Source organism: Mus caroli, unplaced genomic scaffold, assembly GCF_978045245.1.
Source record: "Mus caroli unplaced genomic scaffold, Mus_caroli_1 scaffold_17, whole genome shotgun sequence".
Classification (NCBI taxonomy): domain Eukaryota; kingdom Metazoa; phylum Chordata; class Mammalia; order Rodentia; family Muridae; genus Mus; species Mus caroli.
In genome coordinates, this window is record NW_028227272.1 from 52,956,728 (window position 1) to 52,981,392 (window position 24,665).

At 42.9% G+C, this 24,665-nt stretch overlaps 2 protein-coding genes across 2 annotated transcripts in view; both read left to right on the plus strand.

Annotated features, from left to right (window-relative positions):
• The first annotated feature begins 2,850 nt into the window (after positions 1-2,850).
• Positions 2,851-8,186, plus strand: Rpl24 (ribosomal protein L24). The gene is made up of 6 exons (XM_021185025.3): positions 2,851-2,984; positions 3,093-3,168; positions 3,594-3,704; positions 6,283-6,419; positions 6,883-6,946; positions 8,062-8,186. Exons 1-6 carry the CDS (start codon positions 2,980-2,982, stop codon positions 8,140-8,142), a joined length of 474 nt encoding a protein of 157 aa, XP_021040684.1. The 5' UTR covers positions 2,851-2,979; the 3' UTR covers positions 8,143-8,186.
• Positions 8,187-10,743: 2,557 nt separating this feature from the next.
• Positions 10,744-24,665, plus strand: part of Zbtb11 (zinc finger and BTB domain containing 11) — a 32,406-nt gene continuing 18,484 nt past the window's right edge. The window contains exons 1-3 of the mRNA XM_021184538.2: positions 10,744-11,298; positions 18,973-19,208; positions 20,536-20,767. Coding sequence (XP_021040197.1) covers positions 10,989-11,298; positions 18,973-19,208; positions 20,536-20,767 — 778 coding nt within the window. The 5' untranslated portion in view covers positions 10,744-10,988. The remainder of the gene's footprint in view (positions 11,299-18,972; positions 19,209-20,535; positions 20,768-24,665) is intronic.

Consider the following 24,665-nt stretch of genomic DNA (forward strand, 5'->3'; position numbering starts at 1 on the left):
ACCCAATGAGGGTTGTCAGACTTGGCAGAGAGTGCCATATCACCAGCCCTCTATGCCTCCTTTTCTGAGGCAGGGGATTTTATTTTTATTCTTTTGCCATGTCAAATACAACAACCAAAAGAAACTCAAGGAAGGAAGGAGTTTATTTCAGCTTACAATCCATCATTGACAGAAGGGAGGGACAGAATTCAGTGGTTACGTGGAAGCACATCTGCTTGCTATTGCACAAAGCACTACCTCCTACTGAGGAACTCATTTCACAGCCAAAAAGGTACAATAGAAACTGTGTAGGATACTGCCTTCTAGCCAGCTCTCAGCCAGCTTTCATAGACAGCTCAGGAGAATCATGGAACAGTGTTGCACACCATGTACTGACTAGGCCCTCCTCCATCAACTAGCAAATAAGAAAATAGCTCTAGGCATGTCCTGAAGATGGTCTGATCTGGGAAACACCTCTCAAGTGTCTAGGTTAAAACTAACTGGGAGCCGGTCGTGGTGGCACACACCTTTAATCCCAGCACTCAGGAGGCAGAGGCAGGTGGATTTCTGAGTTCAAGACCAGCCTGGTCTACAAAGTGAGTTTCAGGACAGCCAGAGATACACAGAGAAACCTTGTCTCGAAAAACCAGAAAAAAAACAAAAAAAAAACCTAACTGGGACACAGAGTGTCTCACTGAACCTGGAGCTGGACTGACTGGCCAACCAATCTCTCAGATCCTCCTGTGTCGGCATCCCCAGTGCTGAAATTCATGTACATTCCACCATACTGGCTTTTACTGAGTGCTAGGCCTCTGAACCAGGTCCAAGTGCTTTCATAGCAAGCACTTTGTAACCACTGACCCATCTCCCCAACTTCCACCTTTCAATTTCTGAGGAGGGGTCTCATGCTTCCTAGGCTGACCTCAGACTGTGTAGCAGAGGGTGGTCTTGATCCTGATCCTCCTGATTCAAAAACCCCAAGGTACCATCTTGCATAACAAACAGCATTCTTAAAATTGCTCACCCATTTCTCAACTACCCACTTACAGAACATTGTGAGTTGCTTATAAAAATAGAAAATATTAACCACTATATTTGTTTCAGTAAGCAGTGATTTAGAACAGAGTTGGCAGCCTTCCACAAAATCCATCAGCTGGCTCCTGCCATATCTCTTTCCCTCACTGAGAATGTCCCATCCCAAGTTCCCATCTGTCCTCACCTGAGCTTCTCTATGGGGACTACATTTCCAGGTTTTTGTTGTTTTGTTTTTGAGACAGGCTACACATGACCCTGGTAATCCTAGAACTTGCTCTGTAGACCAGGCTGTCCTTAAACTCTGGGATCTGCCCATCTCTGCCTGCCAAGTATCCAGAAGTTCTTTAAAATAGTTTTTTTTTAATTAAAAGTTTTTTTTTTTAATTTTTAAATTTCATCTGACTTTCTGTGTCTGAATGTTTTGGCTAGCTGTACGTGTGTACACCATGTGGCACTGTGTGGTCATTGGAGATCAGAAGACCCAGCTCGGTTTCCTGGAACTGGAAAACCATCTGTTGTGAGCCACCAAGTGTATGTTGGACCATGTCTAATGCCAGTCCTCTACTAATTCAATAAGTGCTCTTACAAGCTGAACCATCTTTCCAGGCCCTAAAATAGCTTTTCTTTCTTCTTAAGATTTATTTTTGCATTCATTGGTGTTTTGCCTGTATGTATGTCTAGGAGAAGGTGCCAGATCCCCTGGAACTGGATTTACAGTTGAGCTGCCATCTGGGTACTGGGAATTGAAGTCAGGTCCTTTGGACGAGTTGCCAGCGCTCCTAACTGCTGAGCCATCTCTCCAGCCCCATAAAATAACTTTTCTTTTCCTTTATTTTTGGTTTTTAGAGACAAGGTCTGTGTGTAGCCTTGGCTGTCTTGCCACTCCCTGTGGGCGAGGCTGGCCTCAAAGTCTTAGTGGCCAGCCTGACTCTTCTGGGATTAAAAGTGTGCCTCCACCGACTGGCTAGTATAGCTTTTCTTTTCTTTTCTTTTCTTTTCTTTTCTTTTCTTTTCTTTTCTTTTCTTTTCTTTTCTTTTCTTTCTTTCTTTTCTTTCTTTCTTTTTTGCCTGTGAGTGTGTGTGTGTGTGTAAGTACACTCATGAGTTCGGGGTCAGGCAGCTAGCTGGAGTTACAGGTGGCTGAACTCTGGTCCTCTTCAATAGTTGTATGTATTCTTAACCTGCTCAGCTTTCCAACTCGTAACTTCAGGTTTTGAGACAGGGTCTCACACTGTAACCAAGGCTGGTCTCAAACTTGTGGTAGTCCCGCCTTAGTTCCTGAGTGCTCGTATTACAAGTGTTGGCAATCTATTTGAATTAGTGATTAATTATTTTCAGTTTTCGATGTATGTACCGTTGGAACTCTTACTACCATGCAGACCAGCCTGTGAGTGCGTCTCAGAGCTGAGATTAAAAGCTTGCCCCACAGTGGCGGGCTCTAATATTTTTTGGAGGCGAAGATTTAATTCAGGATTTTGCGTACCACTCGTGCAATACCTGGGCCACACTGTCGGCCGCTACGATTTATTTTTGTTTCAAGGAATAATCCAAAACCAAATGCAAAATGTGACCTTCAGGTTTTACCTGGGAGATACTGGTCTGCGGCTTCGTAAGAGGAGGAAAGACACGTAGAACATCCTTGTCTCTTGTTTATTAATTCCTGCGAAATGCTGGTTTTAGATTCTAGAACACTAGCCTGGAGAAAATAAAATGGCACAGAACCCAAGCCAAGAACCAATTTAGACCTTAAACGAACCCCTCAAACCCACTCCGGGCCAATAATTTAGGAAGAAAGCTGTTGCTAGGAAACAGACTGGGCGCTCGGAAGTGACATCATCCCTGGGCGCCGGGGTCAAGGAAGGGAATTTAGGGAGGAGATTCTCTCCCTCTGCCCTATAAGGTGTTTTCCCATGATTCTTTCTTTCTCTTCGCCATCTTTCCCCCGGCAGGCCGACATCTATCACCATGAAGTAAGCGGGCGCCCGGTGTCCCAATCCGCCTCCATCCTGAGGCCGAGCTCCCGGGGATGGCTCCTTTTTGCAGCGCACATACTAACGAGCTTCGCCTTTTCCTTCCAGGGTCGAGCTGTGCAGTTTCAGCGGGTACAAGATCTACCCGGGACACGGGCGGCGCTACGCCAGGACCGACGGGAAGGTAAAGGCCGGCTGGGCCGAGCGCGGCTCGGGACGCTGGGAGTGGAAGAACGGTCCTCTGTCTCGCGAAGGCCCCGGGGACCGCGTGTGGGATGGGAAACTTGAGGGAATGTGGATGGGGTGTGAACCAGGCTGTAAATGAGTGCTGTATGTAACTAATGGGAAAGGGAAATGGGCTTCAGGTCTTTAGGAGTCTGAGAGGGCTCAGAGCCAGATTTCTTTGAGTTTAGCGCCACCCTACCCTTTTCGACTAGTTTAGATTTTTCGGCTCCTGAGAAGATTGTAGCATTGATGCCACCATGTCATTTCTCTTGCCTCCTTTGTATATTTATATAACGAGAAGAGGGAAGTAAAGCTGTAGAAGGACTTCAGTCTCTACTTTGTGTAAAAGGATGACTAATTTGAACATGAATTTGTTAACTGCAGGTTTTCCAGTTTCTTAATGCAAAATGTGAGTCCGCATTCCTTTCCAAAAGGAATCCTCGGCAGATAAACTGGACTGTCCTCTACAGAAGAAAACACAAGAAAGGGCAGTCGGTAAGTGGAATACAGCTTTAAAATTACACTGTCAGATTTTGCCAGGTTAAATTTTGTTTAGACAAAACTGTGCAGTGTGCTCTTGAACTAAACCATCAGACAGAGTAACAACTTGTTAGTGTGGCCTTGTGTACCATAGCCTTCCAAGCTGTGTGTTGACATTTGAAAGGATTCCTCTCTGTAAGCTTCATTTTGGGTTGAAGAGGCTCTTAGGGGATGGTAGGTGTTGCTCTGGGTGGAGGTGTGGTGCTAGGACAACAGCTAATAGTTTGGCTTGGCATGTGTGAGCCTCGTTAAGTAGATTCTAGCTGGGTATTATAGTAAACAGTGGTCCCAGATGTGAAGTATGTTAAGTGGGCATGGTGGCCCACTCATGTAATGCCAATGTCTGGGGGGTAGAAGCAGGAGGATCAGTAGTTCAAAGGCAGCCTAGGCTACATAAGACCTTGTTTCCCAAAGCAAAGCACGTAGTACAGAGTTAGTGAAAAGAAAGATGAATTATATTTAGTAGATCCTTTTGGATGCATAAATGGGGGGGAGGGAATCTTAGAGGTGTGAAGATGTAGAGAAACAAATCCTAGAATAAAATGATACAGCTGTTGTAAACCTTTTAATTAACTCAATGTTATTTGTTTTTTTAGACAGGGTTACTCATAGATCAGGTTGACAACTGTTAAAAAATTTTTTTGAGTTCTTAACATCTGGCAATTCCATTCTAAGTATTGAAAGCAGGTACCCAACAAATCTGCTATCGAACTCTTGGAATGCTGAGGCAGTAGAATTGACTTTTTGTTTGGTTTTGGTTTTTTGTTTTTGTTTTTTTTTTATTTTCCTCGAGCCAGGGTTTCTCTGTGTAGCCCTGGATGTCCTGGAACTCACTCTGTAGACCAGACTGGCCTCCAGCTCAGAAATCTGCCTGCCTCTGCCCCCCAAGTACTGGGATTAAAGGCGTGCGCCACCACCGCCCTTCGAGAATTGACTTTGAGGCCAGCCAAGGCTACAAAGTAAAATCCTATCTCCAAAAAAGGTGGTTAAAATCAGTTGAATGCTTAAAATTAAATATATCTATCTATATATTTTTTAATGAATATTTTGGTGACAGGACCCAACTCTAAAAAGCAGCCCCATTTCTCTTCTACCCTGAAAGTTATTTTCTAAAAAAGCAACATTCCCAGACCCAATATTTGACAGCAACCCCTTTAATGAAACCAAATGTGGAATTTTCAGTTTGCGGTGATTGTTGATTGTTCCTCAAAGACCCAAAATTTTGGTTAGGGGTACTCAGCCATAAATATAATGTATTGGGATATTTCCCCCTCTAAAGGGAGAGAAACAGCCAGCATTAGACTGAAGAAATAGGTTAGAGCTATGGTTCTCAGCTTTCCTAATGCTATGACCCATATGTTCCACCTCAACCGTAAAGTGGATCCATTGTTACTTCATAACTAGTTTTGCTTCTGTTATGAATTGTAAGTATCAGATATTAAGATATGTGGCCCCAGTGAAGGGCCCAAAGCCAATTAACTGTTACTTTAAACCAATGACTATTGTTTGATAGTGTTAGGAGAGCACTGTGAAACGTTCTTTAAGCCCCAAAGGGGTGAGACCATAGGTTTTTTTGAACCATTGAGCTACACCAAGGGATGACTATATAGTTTCACTTTTATGAGGTACCGAAAATAGGCAGAGTAATAAAGACTGAAATATAAGGAGAGAGCGATGGAGAGTTAATTGTTGTAAGAAGAATTTGGAGAAATCATGAAACAAATTGTGTTATTTTTCTAATGTAAGACAATCTAGTAAATTTTCCTTTTCGACTAGAAGGTTAAGTCTAAGCAGTCTTGCTAAAGCGTTTTAATGTTAATAATGTTTTGCTTTTGGATTTATTTTCTGTGTGTGAATGTTTGCATGAATGCTTGTAAGTGCTCCATGTATATGCTTGGTATCTGCCAGGTGTCAGAAACAATGTCAGATCTTTTGGTACTAGACCTACTATCTGGGTGCTGGGAACAGAACCTGCATCCACTGCAAGAGCAGCCAGTTTTTGTTGTTTTTTCAAGACAGGGTTTCTCTGTAGCCCTGGCTGTCCTGGAACTCACTTTGTAGACCAGGCTGGCCTCGAACTCAGAGATCCACCTGCCCCTCTGCCTGGGATTAAAGGTGTGTGCTACCACACCTGGCCCTAAAATTATCTTTAAAGTACCATCCAACTCCCTAAGTGGGCCATTCTGCTTGAAAGGTCAAGATTTTTGTCCCTTTTTAGTAGCAAAACTGGTCTTTGTGATACAAGCCTAAAACAGCTCATAACCTGGAAAGCAATGTTTATTTTATATAATTGGCCTGAATTAACTTCTTGAGTATGAAATTTAAGAGCTCTCTGACCAAGGGGCTGGGTGTGGTCTTGCATGCACACCTCTAATCCCAGCACTTGGGGGCAGCAGAGTTTGGCCTGGACTACAGAGTTCCAGGACTATAAAGAGAAAACCTGTCCCAGAACGCCTCCCTCTCAATAAAGTTCTCTGACTTTAATTTTTACTTCATTGAGTAAGGTTAATAAATCATAGTCTTTGCTTTGTAGGAAGAAATTCAAAAGAAAAGAACCCGCCGTGCAGTCAAATTCCAACGAGCCATCACTGGTGCATCTCTTGCTGATATAATGGCCAAGAGGAATCAGAAACCAGAGGTTAGGAAAGCCCAGCGAGAGCAGGCTATCAGGTAAGGATTGCTCTACCTCAACCTTTCAGCTGTGGGCCAGACTTTACAGAAACCCAGTCTCATCATGGCACTGTTGGTTGGTAGAAGCATAATACAAGCATATACTCTAAATTGCTAAACTTCAGTAGTTACTGTATAGTTTATTATGTTTAGCTGACTTGGATAATGGAATTTATCAGCAGTTCTTAGGATCTGTTTTTGTTTGTTTTGGTGGGGTTCTTTGCCAAGCTCTCCCAGTAAAACCCTGGTTGTCTTTGGAATTGGGTTGTAATTGCCACGGTTTCACCATCTATATAATTGTAGGCGTGTGCTATCGTTCCTGACTGGATTTTGGATTTTATTTGTAGATAGGGAGAAAGAATTTATGATGATCCCACTTGTCTAAAGCTCTAGCTTCATACCAATAAGTTGTGTTCTTAAAGAGTAAAGTGTCTTGCTTAATGTTACTTATATGACACTACAGGGCTGCCAAGGAAGCAAAAAAGGCTAAGCAGGCATCAAAGAAGACAGCAATGGCTGCTGCCAAGGTAACTATGGGGATGTTCTTGGGTTTCTTAAAATAAGAAATTTTATCCTTAAGGCAAGGGTTAGCAAAGTGCAGGTTCAAGTTTCTATTGGAAATGGTTGCATCTCTGGTTTCTAGTGAGCTTTAATTTTAGATGTGTTAGAGAGGGGAAATTAAAGCTAGCTTTGCCTTTGCTTTTTTTTTTTTAAGTGGGTTTCTTTTTGTGAAATGAGATATGACAGAGGCTGGCTTGGAACTGTCAACCAGACTTGTCTTAAGAACAATCCTGCTGCCTAGCTAGTGCTATGAGTGTGTATCCCTGTGTCCTCGGCTTGGCTTTTGTGTTTTAGACATTGTTTTAAGGTAATTGTATACTCTGAGTAATGCTGCAACAGTATGAGTGTACCCAGCCTCTTCTAGGAGTTAAAAATGTAAAGCCAGAGCTAGGCGGTGGTGACTCACCCACCACTCTTGGGAGCAGAGGAAGGCAGCCAGGGCTACACAGAGACCTGGTCTCAAGAAAGCCAGAGAATGAATGTCAGTTTTCATTCTTGAGTGGGCAAATGGCTGCTAGTCAAGGCGGTTTGTACGGCCCTAATTTGGTCTTGGGGACCTGTAAGGTGAACGTAAAGAACACCTGTAGCACTCTACCTCTGCCCCTGCAAGTGGAATAAAGATTTAAAAAAATTCTGCGCCAACAAGTTGGCTCAGCAGGTAAAGGCACCTGTTGCCTGGTATCTGAAGTTTGATCGTCAAGAACAATATGGTAGTAGCAGAGCTGATTCCCACAGTTGTCTATGATCTCTACAAGTGTGCTGTGGTGTGCCTTGCACCAAATCAAAATATATCATTCTTAAATGGCTGTGCAAAGTAGAGTGAGCCCCCAGTCCCAGCACTTGAATTGTGGAGACAGGATCAAATCTAGCCTAGATGTCCTTCAGGATCCCACGTTGTATCTTACTGTCCAATCTGTAACAATATTATATGGTGGAAGTGAAATTTAAAAATGAGTTACTTTGACATTGATAACACAGTTAAATTAAGACAATGGAAGGTATGTAAAGACTGAACAGTAAGGGCAAGGTGACAGTCCCATTGAATAAGTGATGTGACTTCTTTTTTTTTTTTTTTTTGCAGGCCCCCACAAAGGCAGCACCTAAACAAAAGATTGTGAAGCCTGTGAAGGTCTCTGCCCCCAGAGTTGGTGGGAAACGCTAGTGTGGTAGATCAGAGTTGGAAATAAAGATCTATCTTTAACTCTAGGTGGTGCTGAGTGATTTTTTTTTTTTTCCTCAACAAAAGCATGTATTCTTACTTGGGGCGGGGCATTTTAGCCACAGACTGTATGCTTTGCTTGACTTGAGTTCCTAGGTCCAATCTCCAGCTAAAAATGTTTATTTCTCATGTGTGTGGTGGCACACACACTTAATCTAGCACTCAGGAGGCAGATCTTGAGTTCAGGACATTTGAGCTACAATGCCTCCTAATATGTCAGCTGAAGATGGCAAACAAAGTGATGCGGTTGTGAGCTGTGTTTGGAGTATAGCTATGATGCCAGCACTTGGGAGCGATGCGTTGAAGGCCAGCCTTGGTTCCATGTAACTGCTTAACTCATCACTTAGAACATCACCATTAGCAGCTAGTTTAGAACTATTCAGTCTGCTCCCCCATGAAGACCTTCAGTGAAGACCACTGCTGTGTCGTGGTTTAAGAGTCAAGACCTGGAGCCTCAAGATTGTCTTGCCGCCTGCAGTATTTTATATAGGAGTGTATCTACACATGCTGCTGGACGTTTTTCTGTTGAAACTAGATTTCACTGTCACTGGCCTAAAATTCTCAAGAAATTAACCAGCTTCTACCTCCTGGGTACTGAGATTAAAGGCATGGTGTCACTACACACACATACACCCTTTTTTTTTTTTTAGGGAAGGATAAAGAGACATTCTGGCCTATTCTGGCCTTAAACTCCGTCATATCTTCCTATTAAGAGTGCTTTGATTACAGTTGTAATATTGCTTAGATATTGTTTTCTGGGCTAAGAGTTACAAAGCCATATAACATTTTGAGTTTTCTTTCAAGTGGGATTGAGTATTATAGGGTCTGCCTGTAAACTGAAGACCTCAGAAGTCCAAGGCCATCTTGGTTGTATGATGAAATCAGTGGTTAAGAGCACCACTGACTGCTCTAACAGAAGTCCTGAGTTCCAATTCCCAGCAACCATATGGTGGCTCACAACCATCTGTATTGGGAGCCCTCTTCTGGTGTGTCTGAAGACCGTGACCATGCACTCACATACATAAAATATTAAAAATCTGAGGTATGAGGGTTGTTAAGTTTGAGACTAGTCTAGTAACAAGATCTTTTTCCCAACCATTAGCTTGTGTAAAAAAATTAGTACATGGAATGTAGGCCTTTGCAAGGACACAAGTTTAAAGTTTGGCTTTTCTTAGCAAAGTCTGATTAAAGAAAAAAACTAGTAACAGTTCCTGGGTTTTGGTTTTTTGAGACAGGGTTTCTCCGTATACTAGAACTCACTCTCCTGGAACTCACTTTGTAGACCAGGCTGGCCTCGGGACTCAGAAATCCGCCTGCCTCTGCCTCCCGAGTGGGCCACCACGCCTGGCTGTAACAGTTCCTGTTACCTGCAAATGCTTAGGTGGATCTTAATTGTATTTACAACATCCTTTTTATGTGTATTCTCAAGATTTGATTCAAAAATCTAAGCTTTTTTTTTTTTTTTTTAAGTACAAAGGTCATGAAGCCACACCCTGTACAAACCTTTATCTGAATCTCTTGGGAGAAAGATGCTCTCCATTTTCACCCTTCATTTCCTTTATACATGATGGAAATACTCTAATCACTGTCTGGTTTCTGAGCCCACTGCCACCTGCTTGCTCCTTACCTGTGGTACCACAAACTTAAAAGCGTCATAGATAATGTATGTGTCTTCTAGGCAGGAAAAAAGAAAAATGGCTTCTTCAGCTAAAGTCATTGGGTTGGGAAGCCTGGAACTTTCTAGCTTCAAGGAATAAGCACAAAGCGTCCAGGCATTACAAGGAAACGGGATTGAGAGTTACGTTGCATGTTATTTAATCATCTAAGCAATCTGGACCTGCATAGTCGTCACCATGGTGATGATTCTAGAAAATTACTTAGTTTGGAGATAATTTTTTTTTTTAATATTTTTATTACATATTTTCCTCAATTACGTTTCCACTGCTATCCCAAAAGTCCCCCATAGCGCCCCCCACTTCCCTACCCACCCATTCCCATTCTTTTGGCCCTGGCATTCCCCTATATTGGGGCATATAAAGTTTGCGAGTCCAATGGGCCTCTCTTTCCATTGATGGCTGACTAGGTGGAGATAATTTTTAAGACGATAATTCGTAACACTGAAGCACTTAATGCTCGGTAATACTGCGACAGTCTTTGGCCCAGAGGCTCAGACAGTGGCAATCAATTGCTACAGTTTCAAACTCGGCGGTATCTAGTATAGCTAGTCTCAAGAGTATACAGAACAACTCAGTTACCATTTACCGGGAGGGTCTCTGGGAAACAAACAGCGAACGGCTCAAACACGTGGCTTTCCAGAGAGCGTGGGAAAGGAAAGGGAGGGCGGTGGGGGAGGGCCCTGCCAAGACTTAAGATGTCTGCTGAGGACCCCCGTATCTGCCGGAGAGAGCGCGTTCCCTATTCCAACATGTCCTCCCGCAGTGTTGACGTCACACCGCCGGCTCCCTGGGAGCGCAGAGCCGAAGCGCGCTCCAATCCGGGTGGCGGCCCCGCCCCGCTCCCCGCGTCACTTCCGGTGGTGCAGCAGCCATTTTGTCAGTCGCCAGCGGATCCCGCGCGCTGCCGAAGTGCAGTTCCCCCTGGTTACCAGGTCGTCGGTTCTTCCCCTCCGCGCTGCGGGCGGGCGGGCGCCCTCGGAGAGAGAGCGCCCACCACAGGCGTCGCCTTCGCTCCTCCCCGGGTCGCCGCCGCCGCGGCCCCTCTCCCGAGTCGCGGCGCTGTCTGCCTCTCCCTACCACTGACAGGCGCCCCCGAGGGCGCTGCCGGCGGCTATGTCAAGCGAGGAGAGCTACCGGGCCATCCTGCGCTACCTGACGAACGAACGCGAGCCCTACGCGCCGGGCACCGAGGGCAATGTCAAGCGGAAGATCCGCAAGGCCGCCGCCTGCTACGTCGTGCGCGGCGGGACCCTCTACTACCAGCGGCGGCAGCGGCACCGCAAGACCTTCGCCGAGCTGGAGGTGGTGCTGCAGCCGGAGCGTCGCCAGGGCCTCATCGAGGCGGCCCATCTGGGCCCCGGGGGCACCCACCACACCCGGCACCAGACCTGGCACGACCTGTCCAAGACCTACTGGTGGCGAGGTGAGCGCGCCGGGCCGAGGGGGGCGGCTCGGCTCGGCCGGGCCCTGCGTGCGCACCCGCGAGCCCTCAAGTCTGGGGACTGGGCCGTGCCCTTAGCCCGGCGGCGTGCGTGCGTCCGTTCGGCTGCGCGGCAACCGCGGGACCCAGCCGAGCCGAGCGGAGCGGAGCGGGCTGGGGACGCGAAAGCAGCCGCACTGCCCCTACAGGAAGGAGGCCCGGGAGGCTGGGGGCGGACCCTCGCCCGGGGTGGGGCTTCGGGGGCTTCCCTCGGGGCCGGGCCAGGCGGTGGAGGGCGTGGTGCGGCCTATCTGGGCCCGCCCCCTGAGGCCCCTGGTGGTTGGTGGGAGACCCAGAGGCAGAGGCAGAGGCTTAGGCAGACCTACCCTCTCCCGCTCTCTTCTGCCTTAGAAAAAGCTGTCCCAAATCCTGGCTGCGGTCTCCCAGTGAGTGCCGCTCGGATTTGGCCATTGGACTAGGTCCAAATGTCTGTTTCTGCAACTGCGACACAGAAAAAAGGAATAATGTGGTTATTAGGACTAATGATGGCGCAGTCGCCGTGAGTCCCGGTTTTAGGGCATTAGGCAGCCTTCCAGACTGCCAGATCCCTTTTCACGGGAGATGGACCGACATACCATAAGAGGTTTTATTAGGAGGAATGATGACACTTATGTCGTATGTTTTTTCTTGTTTTGAGTGTGGCACTCCTCCCACCTCAGCCTCTCACGTGTTGATATTACAGCCCTGACGCACCAATCGCGGTGACAGGGATCCTGTTTCCTAATGCTTTAACGTTCTTTTTACTTTGTGAAAATAGCCTCGGGAACTGTGTTACGCAGTTGTGTGTGTTGAGAAAAGATAAGGCAACTGGTTTATTGATTGATTGTTTCTCGATTTGAGGCAAGATCTTACTAAATTACTCAGGCCGGCCTTGAGTTAAGGATCTGAGTGCCTCACTAGCAGGGATTACAGACCTGTACCACCAAATCATTGATTATTTGGGAGCAGAATATAATGGCCCTAGCACTGTTTGATCCCTTGGAGAGCAGATGAGAGCAGAAAAGCTTGACTTTTTTCTTTTTAATTTTTAAAAAAATGTATGTATATGAATGTTTTCCTTGGGGTGTGTGTGTGCGCGCACCAGCTGCCCACGAAGGTCAGGGAAGGGCATTGGATTCAGAACTGGAGTTACAGATGTTTCTGACACCAGGAAGGTGCTCAGAATTGAACTCTGGTCATTTGATAGAGCAAAAGTACTGTTTACTACTGAGCTGTCAAGCCAGTCCCTCTAATCTTTCTAGTAAGTTTTTAAAATTCTATTTTACGTGCTATGTGTATGTACATGTAGGCTAGGGCTGGCAGCCTTATTTGTTGAGTCATCTCATTTGTTCTAGATGCTAATTTTTGTTAGGTTTACCAACTTTGTCATCAAGCCTGTTTTAGGAACTCTTTGGTAGTCCTTTTGTTCCTTAGAGAATTCCTTTGTGGGTAACAGGTTTATCTTATTCTCATACAGTTTTTCTTTATATTTCAAAATTTTGTGTGTATAGGTGTTTTGCTTGTATGTCAAAGTGTGCCTGGAGCCTACAGAGGTCAAATGGAATTCCTAGAACTGGAGTTATGAATGGTTGTGAGCTACCACGTGGGTGCGTGGAATCAAAAACCTTGGTCCTCTGAAAGAGCAACAAGTGCTCTAAACTGTTAGCCATCTTCCCTGGCAGTTCATATGACCTCCTAACACTTGTTTGATATTTGTAAAGAATGCCTGAATAAACTGGGTGTGTGGTAGCATATGCTTTCAATCCTAGTGCTTGGGAGGCAGAGGCAGGCAGAGCTCTGAGTTTAAGGCCAGCCTGGTCTACAGAATGTTTCCAGTACAGCCAAAGCTAGCCATGTCTCAAAAAACAAACAAACAAACAAACCCCCAAAAAACCAAATTAAGTGAAATGAAAAAAAACCACCACCACCACCACCACCAAACCCCTGAATTAAGCCAAGCCTATACCAGTACTCCCATTGTTCCAGAGGCAGAGGCCATAGGGTCACTGCAAAGTTGAGGCCAGCCTGGTCTCCTCCCTCCCCACCTCCCAAATCTGAATTAAATTTCCAAGAAGATGTTAACTGTGAGGAATAAAACTAGAATCATGGCTGCATATTGTTTATATGAGGCAGAGGCAGCCTGTTCTATTCAGTGAGACCTTTGTCTAAATGTAAAAAACAGAGTATCAGTGTCTCACTTTACTAATTTCATGTACTGTTTGCCTCTGCTGCATGATTCTTTTATTCCCACCTCTGCCCAGGGTAGGAATATGTTAATATAACCTTTCTATGCATGCAGCATAATCCAGTCAGCAGGTGATAACTGGTATATGTCCAATACTCTATAGTGCACGACACAGCTTTGATGTTTGATAGGTTGGGTGAATTATATATGCATTACATTTAAGGATATTTTCAATTCATGATGGGATCATTGGGATTATAATCCCATCATAAATTGAAGCATTTATATTACTAAGGTTCAAAAGCAAAAGCCCTGACCATGTATAGTGGCTCGTGCTGTCCCTTTAATCCTAGCACTTGGGAGACACAGACAGGCTGTGATCTCTGAGTTCCAGGATAGCCAGAGCTACACACTGAGACCCTGTCTTGAAAACATACAAAACCCTGTTCTAGAGCAAGACACTTGACAGGGTGTTTTATTAAATGAGTGCTCACTAAGGGATGATGTTTGACAGAAGTGCTTAGGAACAGGTTTTTGTTGTTGTTAGTTTTTGTTTTGTTTTTATTTGAGACAGTGGTTCTTTCTATGTCAGGCTAGACTACAAGTTTTCTAATTGTTTTCAATTTAGGACATATTATGTATACACATAATGAGATGTCTTGAGGAAGCAGCCCTATTATAAAACACAAAGGATCATATATGCTTTATAAAGTGTGTTATGTTTATACACTTAGCTTGAGGTAGTTTTAAACAATAATTTTAGTGCCTGCATAAAACTGTCCCATCACAGAAGTCAGGTGTGCAATTTTGTGACATCACGTTGATACTTTAAAAAGTTTTAGATTTAAAAAAATAATATGAAAGGGGCTAGAGAGATGGCTCAGTGGAAGAGCACTGACAGGTCTTCCAGAGACCCTGAGTTCAATTCCAGGCAGCCACATGGTGGCTCACAACCATCTGCAATGGAATCTGATGTATTCTTCTGGTATGTTCTGAAGACAGCTACAGTGTATTCATATAAATAAAATAAATAAATCTTTAAAAAAATATTGATGAAAATATTTATTTTAGGTATAAGTGTTTTGCCAGCATGTATATCTTTGTATCACTTGTGTGCTTGGTACTTACAAAGGCCAGAAGAGAGAACATTGGATCTCTTGGAGCTGAAATTACCTGGAGTTGTGAACCACTTTGTGGGTCCTGGGAATTGAACACTGGTCCTCTGGAAAACTGACTCCATCTTCAGATGTCTATTGAATCTTCTCTTCAGAGCCACTTTTTGTTTTTGTTTTTGTTTTTTTAATTTATTTATCATTATACATAAATACACTGTACCTGTCTTCAGACACTAGAGAAGAGGGTGTCATATCTCATTACAGGTGGCTGTGAGCCACCATGTGGTTGCTGGGATTTGAACTCAGGACCTTTGGAAGAGCAGTCAGTGCTCTTACCCGCTGAGCCATCTCTCCAGCCCCCGTTTTTTAAATAATTTTTTGGGCTATGGTGGGTGCTCAATGTAAAATTTATTTCTCTCTGATTCTATACTCTATGAACAATCTTTTATTAGTAACTTGACATCCAAAGAACTATCTCAGGGGACTTTGGTGGGAAAATATAGAAACTTGCATTGAAGAGTGTATCATTTGTTTCCCTAAATGTCAAAGGAGATTTCCTGGGAGATAGAGCCTGGCAAATGCTTAGAGCACCAACATAAAGAAACAGACTATGCACAATGTAGATAAAAATAGCTCAGCCTCATTTTTACGATATGTAGTTGAAATGTTTCTCATTGGATAGTAGTTATTTTATGAGAAACATCAGAAGAGCATCCAGCTGTCATCTTCACTGTCTTCTCCTCAAGACATGCTCTTAGCAGTGATTACATGATGTCCTCATAAAATACTATGCTGTTAATTTATCTGTGCTGTTATTTTATCTTTTATTTTACTTTGTGACTGGGGTCTCTGTAGATCTGGTTGTCCTGGAACTTTCTATGAGAATCAGGATGGCTTCAAATGTACAGAGATCTTCTTACCTCTGCCTGAGTGGGATTAAAGGCGGGTAGGCCCCACTGCACCAAGCTTAGTGCTGGGTTGGGTTTTTTTTTGTTGTTGTTTTGCCTTTTTTGAGGGGGGGTGTCTTTTTATTTTGTTTTTGATGAACAGTAAGTGTATCAGAGTTCTGAATGAACAGAGTAATAATTCTTATTAAAGTCTCTGACAACTGACATTGTGTCTAATTCAGAGGGGTAAAAATTGCTCTTACACATAGGAACCTACACACACAGGGATTTAAACACTATTTTTGAGGTATTTTGTCTCATCACATAAAATCTTAACAGTAATTGAAAGAAGATTAAATGCATGGTAGAGGAGAAATTCTGCCATATTTGAGCATTTTCAAAAGAGATTTTGGGGCTAGAGAGAAAGCCCAATGATTAAGAGCATTTGTTAGAGAACCCAGGTTCAGTTCCTGGCACTGCTCAGTGGTTCACATCCATGTGTGCCTCCACTTCTAAGGGGTTGGAGTTTTTCCTGATTTATGTGAGCACCAGGCAAACACATAGTGCACATATGCATGAGTGGGCAAAACATTTAAATTTATATATGATAATTCTTAAAAGAAATTATTATCATTATTTTTTTTTTTTCTAGGCAAGGTGTCTCAGTGTTGTCCTGGCTATCCCAGAATTCACTCTGTAAATCAGGCTTCCTCAAACTCAGAGATCCACCTGCCTCTGCCTCGAGAGTGCTAAGATCAAAACCATCATCTGGTTTAAAAGAAATTTTTATAGAAATCATATGGTTACTTAACAATAGAAAACACTGGGTAGACAAAATTAAGTAGATTTTATCTGATTTTTAAAAATCTGGCTTCTTGCCGGGCGGTGGTGGCAGCACTTGGGAGGCAGAGGCAGGTGGATTTCTGAGTTCAAGGCCATCTGGTCTATAGAGTGAGTTCCAGGACAGGCAAGACTACACAGAGAAACCCTGTCTCGAAAAAACAAAAAAACCAAAGGGGAAAAAAAATCTGGCTTCTTCATTTTTCATTGGCAGAGCTACTCCTGACTTTCATCTTGTCATTTTCTTAGGAGTTCAGCCTGAGAGTAAGGTCATAAAATAGTTCCCAGACATTTGGTAGTAGACAGGGACGTGGGTTTTCTTACCATTTTCATCCTTATTCAGATACTTTTGAGGAAGTTTCTCTAGAGCCCTGTGAACGCAGTCAGCAAATACCTCTGTTTTTAAATTTTATTTTAAGATGTATTTATGTGTTTTGTCTGTATTTATGTATGGATATGCCTGATGCTCACAAAGGTCAGAGAGGGCATTGGATCCTGTTACAGATGGTTGTAAGCCACCGTGTGGGTGCTGTAAACTGCGGAGCCATCCCGCCAACTGTCCTTACTATTTTAAAAGTTTTTTGAAGGATTTTGTATACATGTATACAATAGGTATATATGATCATCGTTCCACACCCTACCTATCTTCTCCAGTATCTCTCCAAAAACACTATGCATCTCTACGTTGACTACAAGAGTACAACCATCTGCAATGGGATCCAGACACCTTCTCCTGTTGTGTCTGAGGACAGATATAGTGTACTCAGACATAAAATAAATCAATAAATCTTAAAAAAAGAAAAAACAAGAGTAGTGAGAGCTCCTAACACCTGACCTATCTCTCCAGCCTCAAATGCAGTATATTTTCAACTTTCACAAACTGTAATGCATACGAGTTTTTACTGGGGGGATGGAAAGATGGTGACAAAGCAGTTATGAGCACTTGCTGATCTTGCAGAAGACCTGGGTTCAGTTCCTAGCACTAACTAGTAGCTTATACTTATCTGTATCTCCAATTCCATGAGAACCAACATTCTGTCATTGTCTCCATGCACACTAGGCACACATGTGATACACATATATACAGAAAACCAACTACTCATACACATAAAAGACAAGTCAATTTTTTTTTTTTTTAAAGGAGTGGCCTTTAAGAAAATAGAGGTTTTAAAGTCGCTGCTCTTAGGCTGGTGAGATGACTCGTAAGATAAAGACACTTGCTGCAAAGCCTGAAAGCATGAGTTCAGTCCCTGGAACCCTCACTAAGAGAACTAACTTCTGAAAGTTGTCCTCTGACTTTCACACATATACTATGGCATAATCAATCGCACACATAGTAAAGTTAATACATTTTATAAGAAAAATTAATCTATTCACTGCACTGATAAGTTCAGAATAGGTTTTTATTTTATAGATGGTAGCGTACACCTTTAATCCCAGCTGGAACTCTTGAGTTTGAGACCAGCCTGGTTTACAAAGTGAGTTTCAAGACAGACAGGGCTACACAGAGAATCCCTCCATGTCTTGAAAAACAAAACAAGGGCTGGGGAGATGGCTCAGTGGTTTTGCTCGGCAAAATTTATTTCTTTAAAAACAAAACAAAACCAAACAACAACAACAACAAAAAACCCACCTAAGCCAGGCAGTGGTGGCGCACGCCTTTAATCCCATCACTTGGGAGGCAAAGGCAGGTTGATTTCTGAGTTCGAGGCCAGCCTGGTCTACAGGGTGAGTTCCAGGACAGCCAGGGATATACAGAGAAACCCTGTCTTGAAAAACCAAAAACCAAAAACCAAAAAAAACCCCACCTAATTTGCTGGATGGTGGTGGTAGTGGTACATACCTTTAATCCCATCACTTGGGAGGACCTGGAGGTGGAGTTTGAGGCCACCCTGGTCTGCACAGTGAGTTCTAGGACAGGCAAGACTACACAGAGAAACCCTGTCTAAAAAAACAAACAAACACACCAAAGAACCTATTTTTCTATGTGTATGTGCCATGTGGGTGTGCACTACCACAGAGGCCAGAAGAAGGATCCACTAGAGCTGATGTTACAGGCGGTTGTGAGCTGCTTCTTGATGGGTTGGAAATTGAATTCATGTGCTCTTAACTTCTGAACTATCTCTCCTTCCCAATAGACTTAACTAACAGAAACAATTATGTAGTATGTAGCTAGTTTATTTCATGGATACCTTGTAATGCACACAGAAATGGACAGGGATATATAATCATCTCATGCCAGAGTAAATTGTATACTTGGTAATAAACAAAAAGTCTGTCTCAAAGTGGAAACAAACCAACATTTATATATTTAGATGAACATCTGAACATAAATTAGTATGTACATTAAATTAATAATACATTTTTGGGGGCTGGAGAGATGGCTCAGAGGTTAAGAACACTGACTGCTCTTCCAGAGGTCATGAGTTCAATTCCCAGCAACCACATGGTGGCTCACAACCATCTGTAATGGGATCTGATGTCCTTTTCTGGTGTGTCTGAAGACAGAGAAAGTGAACTCATACATAAAATGAATAAATCATCTTCAAGTAGGAACACTTAAATTTGATGTCAATTTTGTTTTTTGTCTTGTTTTGTTTTTTGACTGAAGGTATATTAAAGCAAGTTAAAGATTACATAAAACAGTGTAGCAAATGTCAGGAGAAACTCGACCGCTCCCGTCCAATATCGGATGCTTCGGAAATGTTGGAAGAGTTGGGGTTGGATCTTGACTCCGGAGAAGAAAGTAATGAGTCGGAGGATGACCTGAGCAACTTCACCTCCCCTCCAGCTACAGCCTCCAAGGCTTCCAAAAAGAAGCCAGTATCGAAGCATGAGCTGGTGTTTGTAAGTGGCGCTCTCTAGCCTCCTTTCCGTCTTCAGAGTTTCTTGTTGTTTATCTAAGATATCAGCTGTTTACTATGGGAACTGAAGCTGAAAGGAATGTATTTGTTTAAAGTAGTGGTTCTCAACCTTCTTAATGCTGCGACCCTTTAATACACCTCATGGTGTGGTGACCTCTGACCATAGAATTATTTTTGTTGCTACTTCATAACTGTAATTTTGTTACTGTTATGAATTATCTACTATGTAGGATAACTGATATTGGACCCCTGTACTCACAGGTTGAGAACTGCTGGTTTAAAGTAAAGCTTATTGTTTAAGACATGTTAATTGTTTACTGTGTTACAAGCTAAATGAGCTAAATGTAAAGCAGTTGTTACTCTTCATTGAACATAATTCTTGACAATTAATGTTGTAGCCTATGTGTTTGTAAGTAGTATCCTAATTTTAACTCCTCCCTATTGTAATGATACATTGACATAGGTATACAGAATATTTTTCCAAATTAGACTGTGGGTCACATAACAAGTTAAAATTGCTTAAACTGGGACTTCTGCTTGTTGGATCATGTAGCCAATGCTGGCCTTGAACTAGCTGGCTACATAGGTGAAGTAGTGATGCTCTTGCCTCTGATAGTGCTGGGTTTCAGACACGTTCCACAGATTGTGGTTTATGAGGTGCTGAGATGAACCCAGGCCTTCACACAGGTTACATAAACACTCCACCAACTGAGCCACTGCCCTGTCTCTCTTTCTAGGTTTTTATTATTGGTCTTTCTGATACAGGATCTCTTTACTTATCACTGGCTGTCCTTGAACTTTCTGTGTAAACCAGGGTAGCTGGAACTCAGATCCCACCTGCTTCTGCTTCCCAAGTGCTGGAATTTAAGGTGTGTGCAACCATGCCTAATTCCTGGCTAGTTTTTTTGGTTGTGTTTGTTTACTTACTCATTTGTTTTGTTCTAGGCTATATTAGTGTCATACAACATCAGATTTTTGACCAGAAAAAAAAGGCAACAAAAAGGAAGATGAGGGTTTTTTTGTTTTGTTTTGTAGGATCAAGGAAAACATTGTGGCTGGGTACTGTGGCACATGCTCATGTCTTTAATCCTAGCACTTGGGAGGCAGAGGCAGAGGCAACTTGGTCTACATAATGAGTTCAGGGCTAGCTAAAGCTTCATAAGGAAACCTCGTCTTTTAAAAAGGCAGGAAATAGTAATGTATCTTATGTATATAGATAACAATAATAAATTGTTTGCTTGCTTGCTAAAAGTAATGGGTATATATAGGTGATTTGTAATACACTTCTTATCTCTAATATATTTTGACAGGTTGACACCAAAGGAGTGGTAAAACGGTCTTCTCCAAAGCATTGCCAGGCCGTTTTGAAACAGCTGAATGAGCAGAGACTTTCTAACCAGTTCTGTGATGTCACATTGTTAATCGAAGGGGAAGAGTACAAAGCCCATAAGTCTGTTCTGTCAGCTAATAGTGAATATTTTCGAGATCTTTTTATTGAGAAAGGAGCAGTTTCTAGTCACGAGGCTGTTGTGGATCTTTCTGGTAAGATTTTTTTCTAATACCTTTTGCTGTTTGTTAATAAGTATATCCTAGAAGATAAATAGTTATGTATCTTCCAAACAAACAGAATTGATGCCAAAATGGAGACCTGTTTTCTCAAGGGAAAGGCCCCATTAAGAGCAAGGCTTCTACTGCTCTATGCAAAGGCTGTCATTTATTTTTGTTTTGTTTCTCTTTGTAGCCCTGGCTATCCTCCTCCTCATCCTCAAACTCACCCTATAGACCAGGCTAGCCTCTGAACTCAGAGATCTTTCTGCCTCTGCCTCCCAAGCACTGAGATTGAAGGTGTAGGCAACCACGTCTGTCAGGCAGTCTGTCTTTTCCTACCACTGCCTCGTAGGTCAGGGAATTGTAGCAGGATTATTTCTGGAGTTGAAACAGCTGGAGAAAAATGTACAACTGAGCATTATTGCATCAGGGCAAAATATACTTTGAAGCTACCTATTTAATATCTTGTTTTGTGGAGCATGGGATTTTGTATTATTGTACTTGTATGTGTAATTTTGTGTGTGTGGTGAATGTACTTGTTAGTGTATAAATGTATATTGAGGTCTGCATCAGATGTCTTCTTCCTATTGCTTCTACCAGTTCTTTCCACTTGTATTTTCTGAGATCAGTTCTCTTGGTCTGTTTCCAAACCCAAAGCTCAGCATTTGGGCCATTGAGGCTGCAGGAGTCTTGTTTGTATGCCAGCACTGTGGTGGTGGTGGTGGTGGTGGTGGTTACTGTGGCTCTATAATAACATTTCAGAGCAGGTTTTAAGATAAACTGCCGAATTTGTTCTCTCTGCTTGGTTTAACTTTGGTCATTATCAGGTGTTGTGTGTTTCTTATGAATTTATAATTGTTTTTCTAGACAGGATTAGTTCTGCTGCCCTATGAACAGCATTATCCTTGTTAATAGTGTATTCTGGGTTGTTTGTTTTTTTTTTTGTTTTTTTTTTTGTTTTTTTTTTTTTTTTCTTAGAGCTTAAGTATAGAATCATGTCATTTGCAATAAGGATAATTTTCTTGTCTTCTTTTTTTTTTTTAAGATTTATTTATTTTATTTATATGAGTACACTGTGGCTGTCTCCAGACACACCAGAAGAGGACATTAGATCTCATTACAGATGGTTGTGAGGCACCATGTGGTTGCTGGGAATTGAACTCAGGACCTCTGGAAGAGCAAGCAGTCAGTGCTCTTAACCTCTGAGCCATCTCTCCAGCCTGAGACAAGGTCTCTTTAAAAAAAAAAAAAAATGTAGCTCTGGCTGTCCTGGAACTCACTTGAACCCATAGAGATCTCCTTGCCTCTGCCTTCCAAGTGCCGGAATTAAACTTATGTGTTACTATGCCTGGCTCAGAATTTTTTTTTTCTCTTTTTTTTTTTTTTTTTTTGGTTTTTCAAGACAGGGTTTCTCTGTGTAGCCCTGGCTGTCCTGGAACTCACTTTGTAGACCAGGCTGGCCTCGAACTCAGAAATCCGCCTGCCTCTGCCTCCCGAGTGCTGGGATTAAAGGCATGCGCCACCACGCCCGGCTTCCTTTTCTGTTTTATAAATCATTTTGAGGAACGTTGGTATTACAGTTGGTAGAATCTGGTCAGACTGAGGTGTGCTAGCGGGTGGTGGTTCTTGGCTATAGGTATCCATGGGAGCTCAGTTTTAACAATAGGCTCTCCTCTCTGTCGTGGTAGTGCCAGCTGCTGCCCTCTGAGTTACTCAAACTGACAATCATTGCTCCTGATTTTTTGCTGGAGGTTTGTCCTGGGAGCAGGGCTCCCCATCTCTTACTTGGAAAGTGTCCCCCTGCAGGAAGCTGCAGGGTTGAAACCGGGTTTATTTTGTGGATTTAGAACGTCTCACTCCCTTTGGGCTTTGGTATTTTTATTCTATTCTGACTTTTCCTCACTGGGTCACATAGAAGTTGCTTCCAGCTCGCTAGCTTGCCCTAGTAGTTCTGTTTGGTTTTGACGAAAATGTTTGAGAGAGAGAAAAAAAACAAAGTACAATTATCTCTTAACAGACAGAACCTCTGAATGATTTAACAACTACTACTATTACTACTACTACTACTACTACTACTACTTCTTCTCCTTCTCCTCCTTCTTCTCCTCCTTCTTCTCCTTCTCCTCCTTCTCCTTCTCCTCCTTCTCCTTCTCCTTCTCCTTCTCCTTCTCCTCCTTCTCCTTCTTCTCCTCCTCCTTCTCCTCCTCCTTCTCCTTCTCCTTCTCCTTCTCCTTCTTCTTCTTCCTTCTTCCTTCCTCTTCCTCTTCCTCTTCCTCTTCCTCTTCCTCTTCCTCTTCCTCTTCCTCTTCCTCTTCCTCTTCTACAGGGTTTCTCAGGGTTTCTCTGTGTAGCCCTTGCTGTCCTGGAACTCAATCTGTAGACCAGGCTGGCCTCAAACTCAGAAATCCGCCTGCCTCTGCCTCTGCCTCTGCCTCCCAAATGCTGGGATTAAAGGCCTGCGCCACCACTGCCCGGCTCACTCTTTTTTTTCAGTGATACTTTGAACACACATTCATTTTAAATACTTTGTCATTTGGAACCATGTTATTTCTTCCATGGGAAATTTTACCTGCAACCTTTAGATCTTTGAACTTAGATCAAAATGCAATTATTACTAGTATATGATTTAATAATTTGTGTGTCTTCTGTTCATGTATTTTACATACTTTGAATAAAAACATTTGCTTCGTCTCTATCAAGTCTTTAACAGTTTATCTCCTTTAAGGTCCTTTATCTCTATGACTTAGGAGTATATGTTGTTTGAAAGGAGCAAAGTGTGGACGGTATGCCTGTAAACACTTGGTGTGTGGGGATGAGGATAAGGCTACCTGGATGACTGGATAAAGGAATTGGAGAAGACACTAGAAGCAATCTACAGATTCAGTGTAATCTCTGTCAAAATCCATGACATTTTTCACAGAGCTAGGGGAAAAAAAATCCCTAAAAATTATATGGAAACCAAAACACTCACAAGTAGCAAAAACAATTCTAAGCAATGTAAGGGTCTGAAAATCGCAAAAGGAAGACCCTATACTCATTTAGTATGTAAAAACAAGCCAGGCGGTAGTGGCACACGCCTTTAATCCCAGCACTTGGGAGGCAGAGGCAGGTGGATTTCTGAGTTCAAGGACAGCCTGGTCTACAGAGTGAGTTCCAGGACAGCCAGGGCTACACAGAGAAACCCTGTCTTGAAAAACCAAAAAACAAACAAACAAACAAAAAAAAAAACCAAAACAACCAACCAAACAAAAAAACCAAAGAGCATTCATTTATTCTGCAGAAACAACCAGCATGCTAGGTTGCATGCTTTGAAATGGCGACCCTAGACAAAGGCACACAGGCCTTCTTCTAGGGAACCAGGTGAACTCTTTAGAAGGCTTAGGTAATCTAAAATTTCATGGGTGGGTGCTGGGGGCGAGGGGAGGGGCACAGGTGCTCAGTGGTGTGCATTCCTATGTCCCAAGCAGTCAATCATGTTTCATCACATGGGGCTATTCAGTGCAGATGGCCCATTCTGAGATATAATATTCTCCCATTTTTGTGGTTATCCCCCGACTGTTCTTTGGGAAGGGATTTTGTGTTATGGTCTTGCTTTCGGTTTATGATGTGTTCCTGGAGCTGGTGCCTTATGGCCTTTTTTGAAATCAGGCCTGGTCCTTAAAGTGGAAACAAATGGAATCCTTAAATGGAGACAGATAGGGTTTATTTTGTCCTCTCAGTAGAAAGAGCAGTGCTAGAGGTATCATAATATCTGCCCTGGGATTATATTACAGGCCTACATTGTTGTAGAAAATTTTAATCCCAATCTGGGGTTTCCTATCCCACCTTGACCATTCAGTTCCTGGATAAAAGACACACAACTTTTATTTACAATAAGCCTTAAACAGCACAG

Coding starts and splice junctions, on each gene's coding strand:
- Rpl24 (XM_021185025.3), top strand. Junction 3,705..6,282: donor AACACAAGAAAGGGCAGTCG/GTAAGTGGAATA, acceptor TTTGCTTTGTAG/GAAGAAATTCAAAAGAAAAG. Junction 6,947..8,061: donor CAGCAATGGCTGCTGCCAAG/GTAACTATGGGG, acceptor TTTTTTTTGCAG/GCCCCCACAAAGGCAGCACC.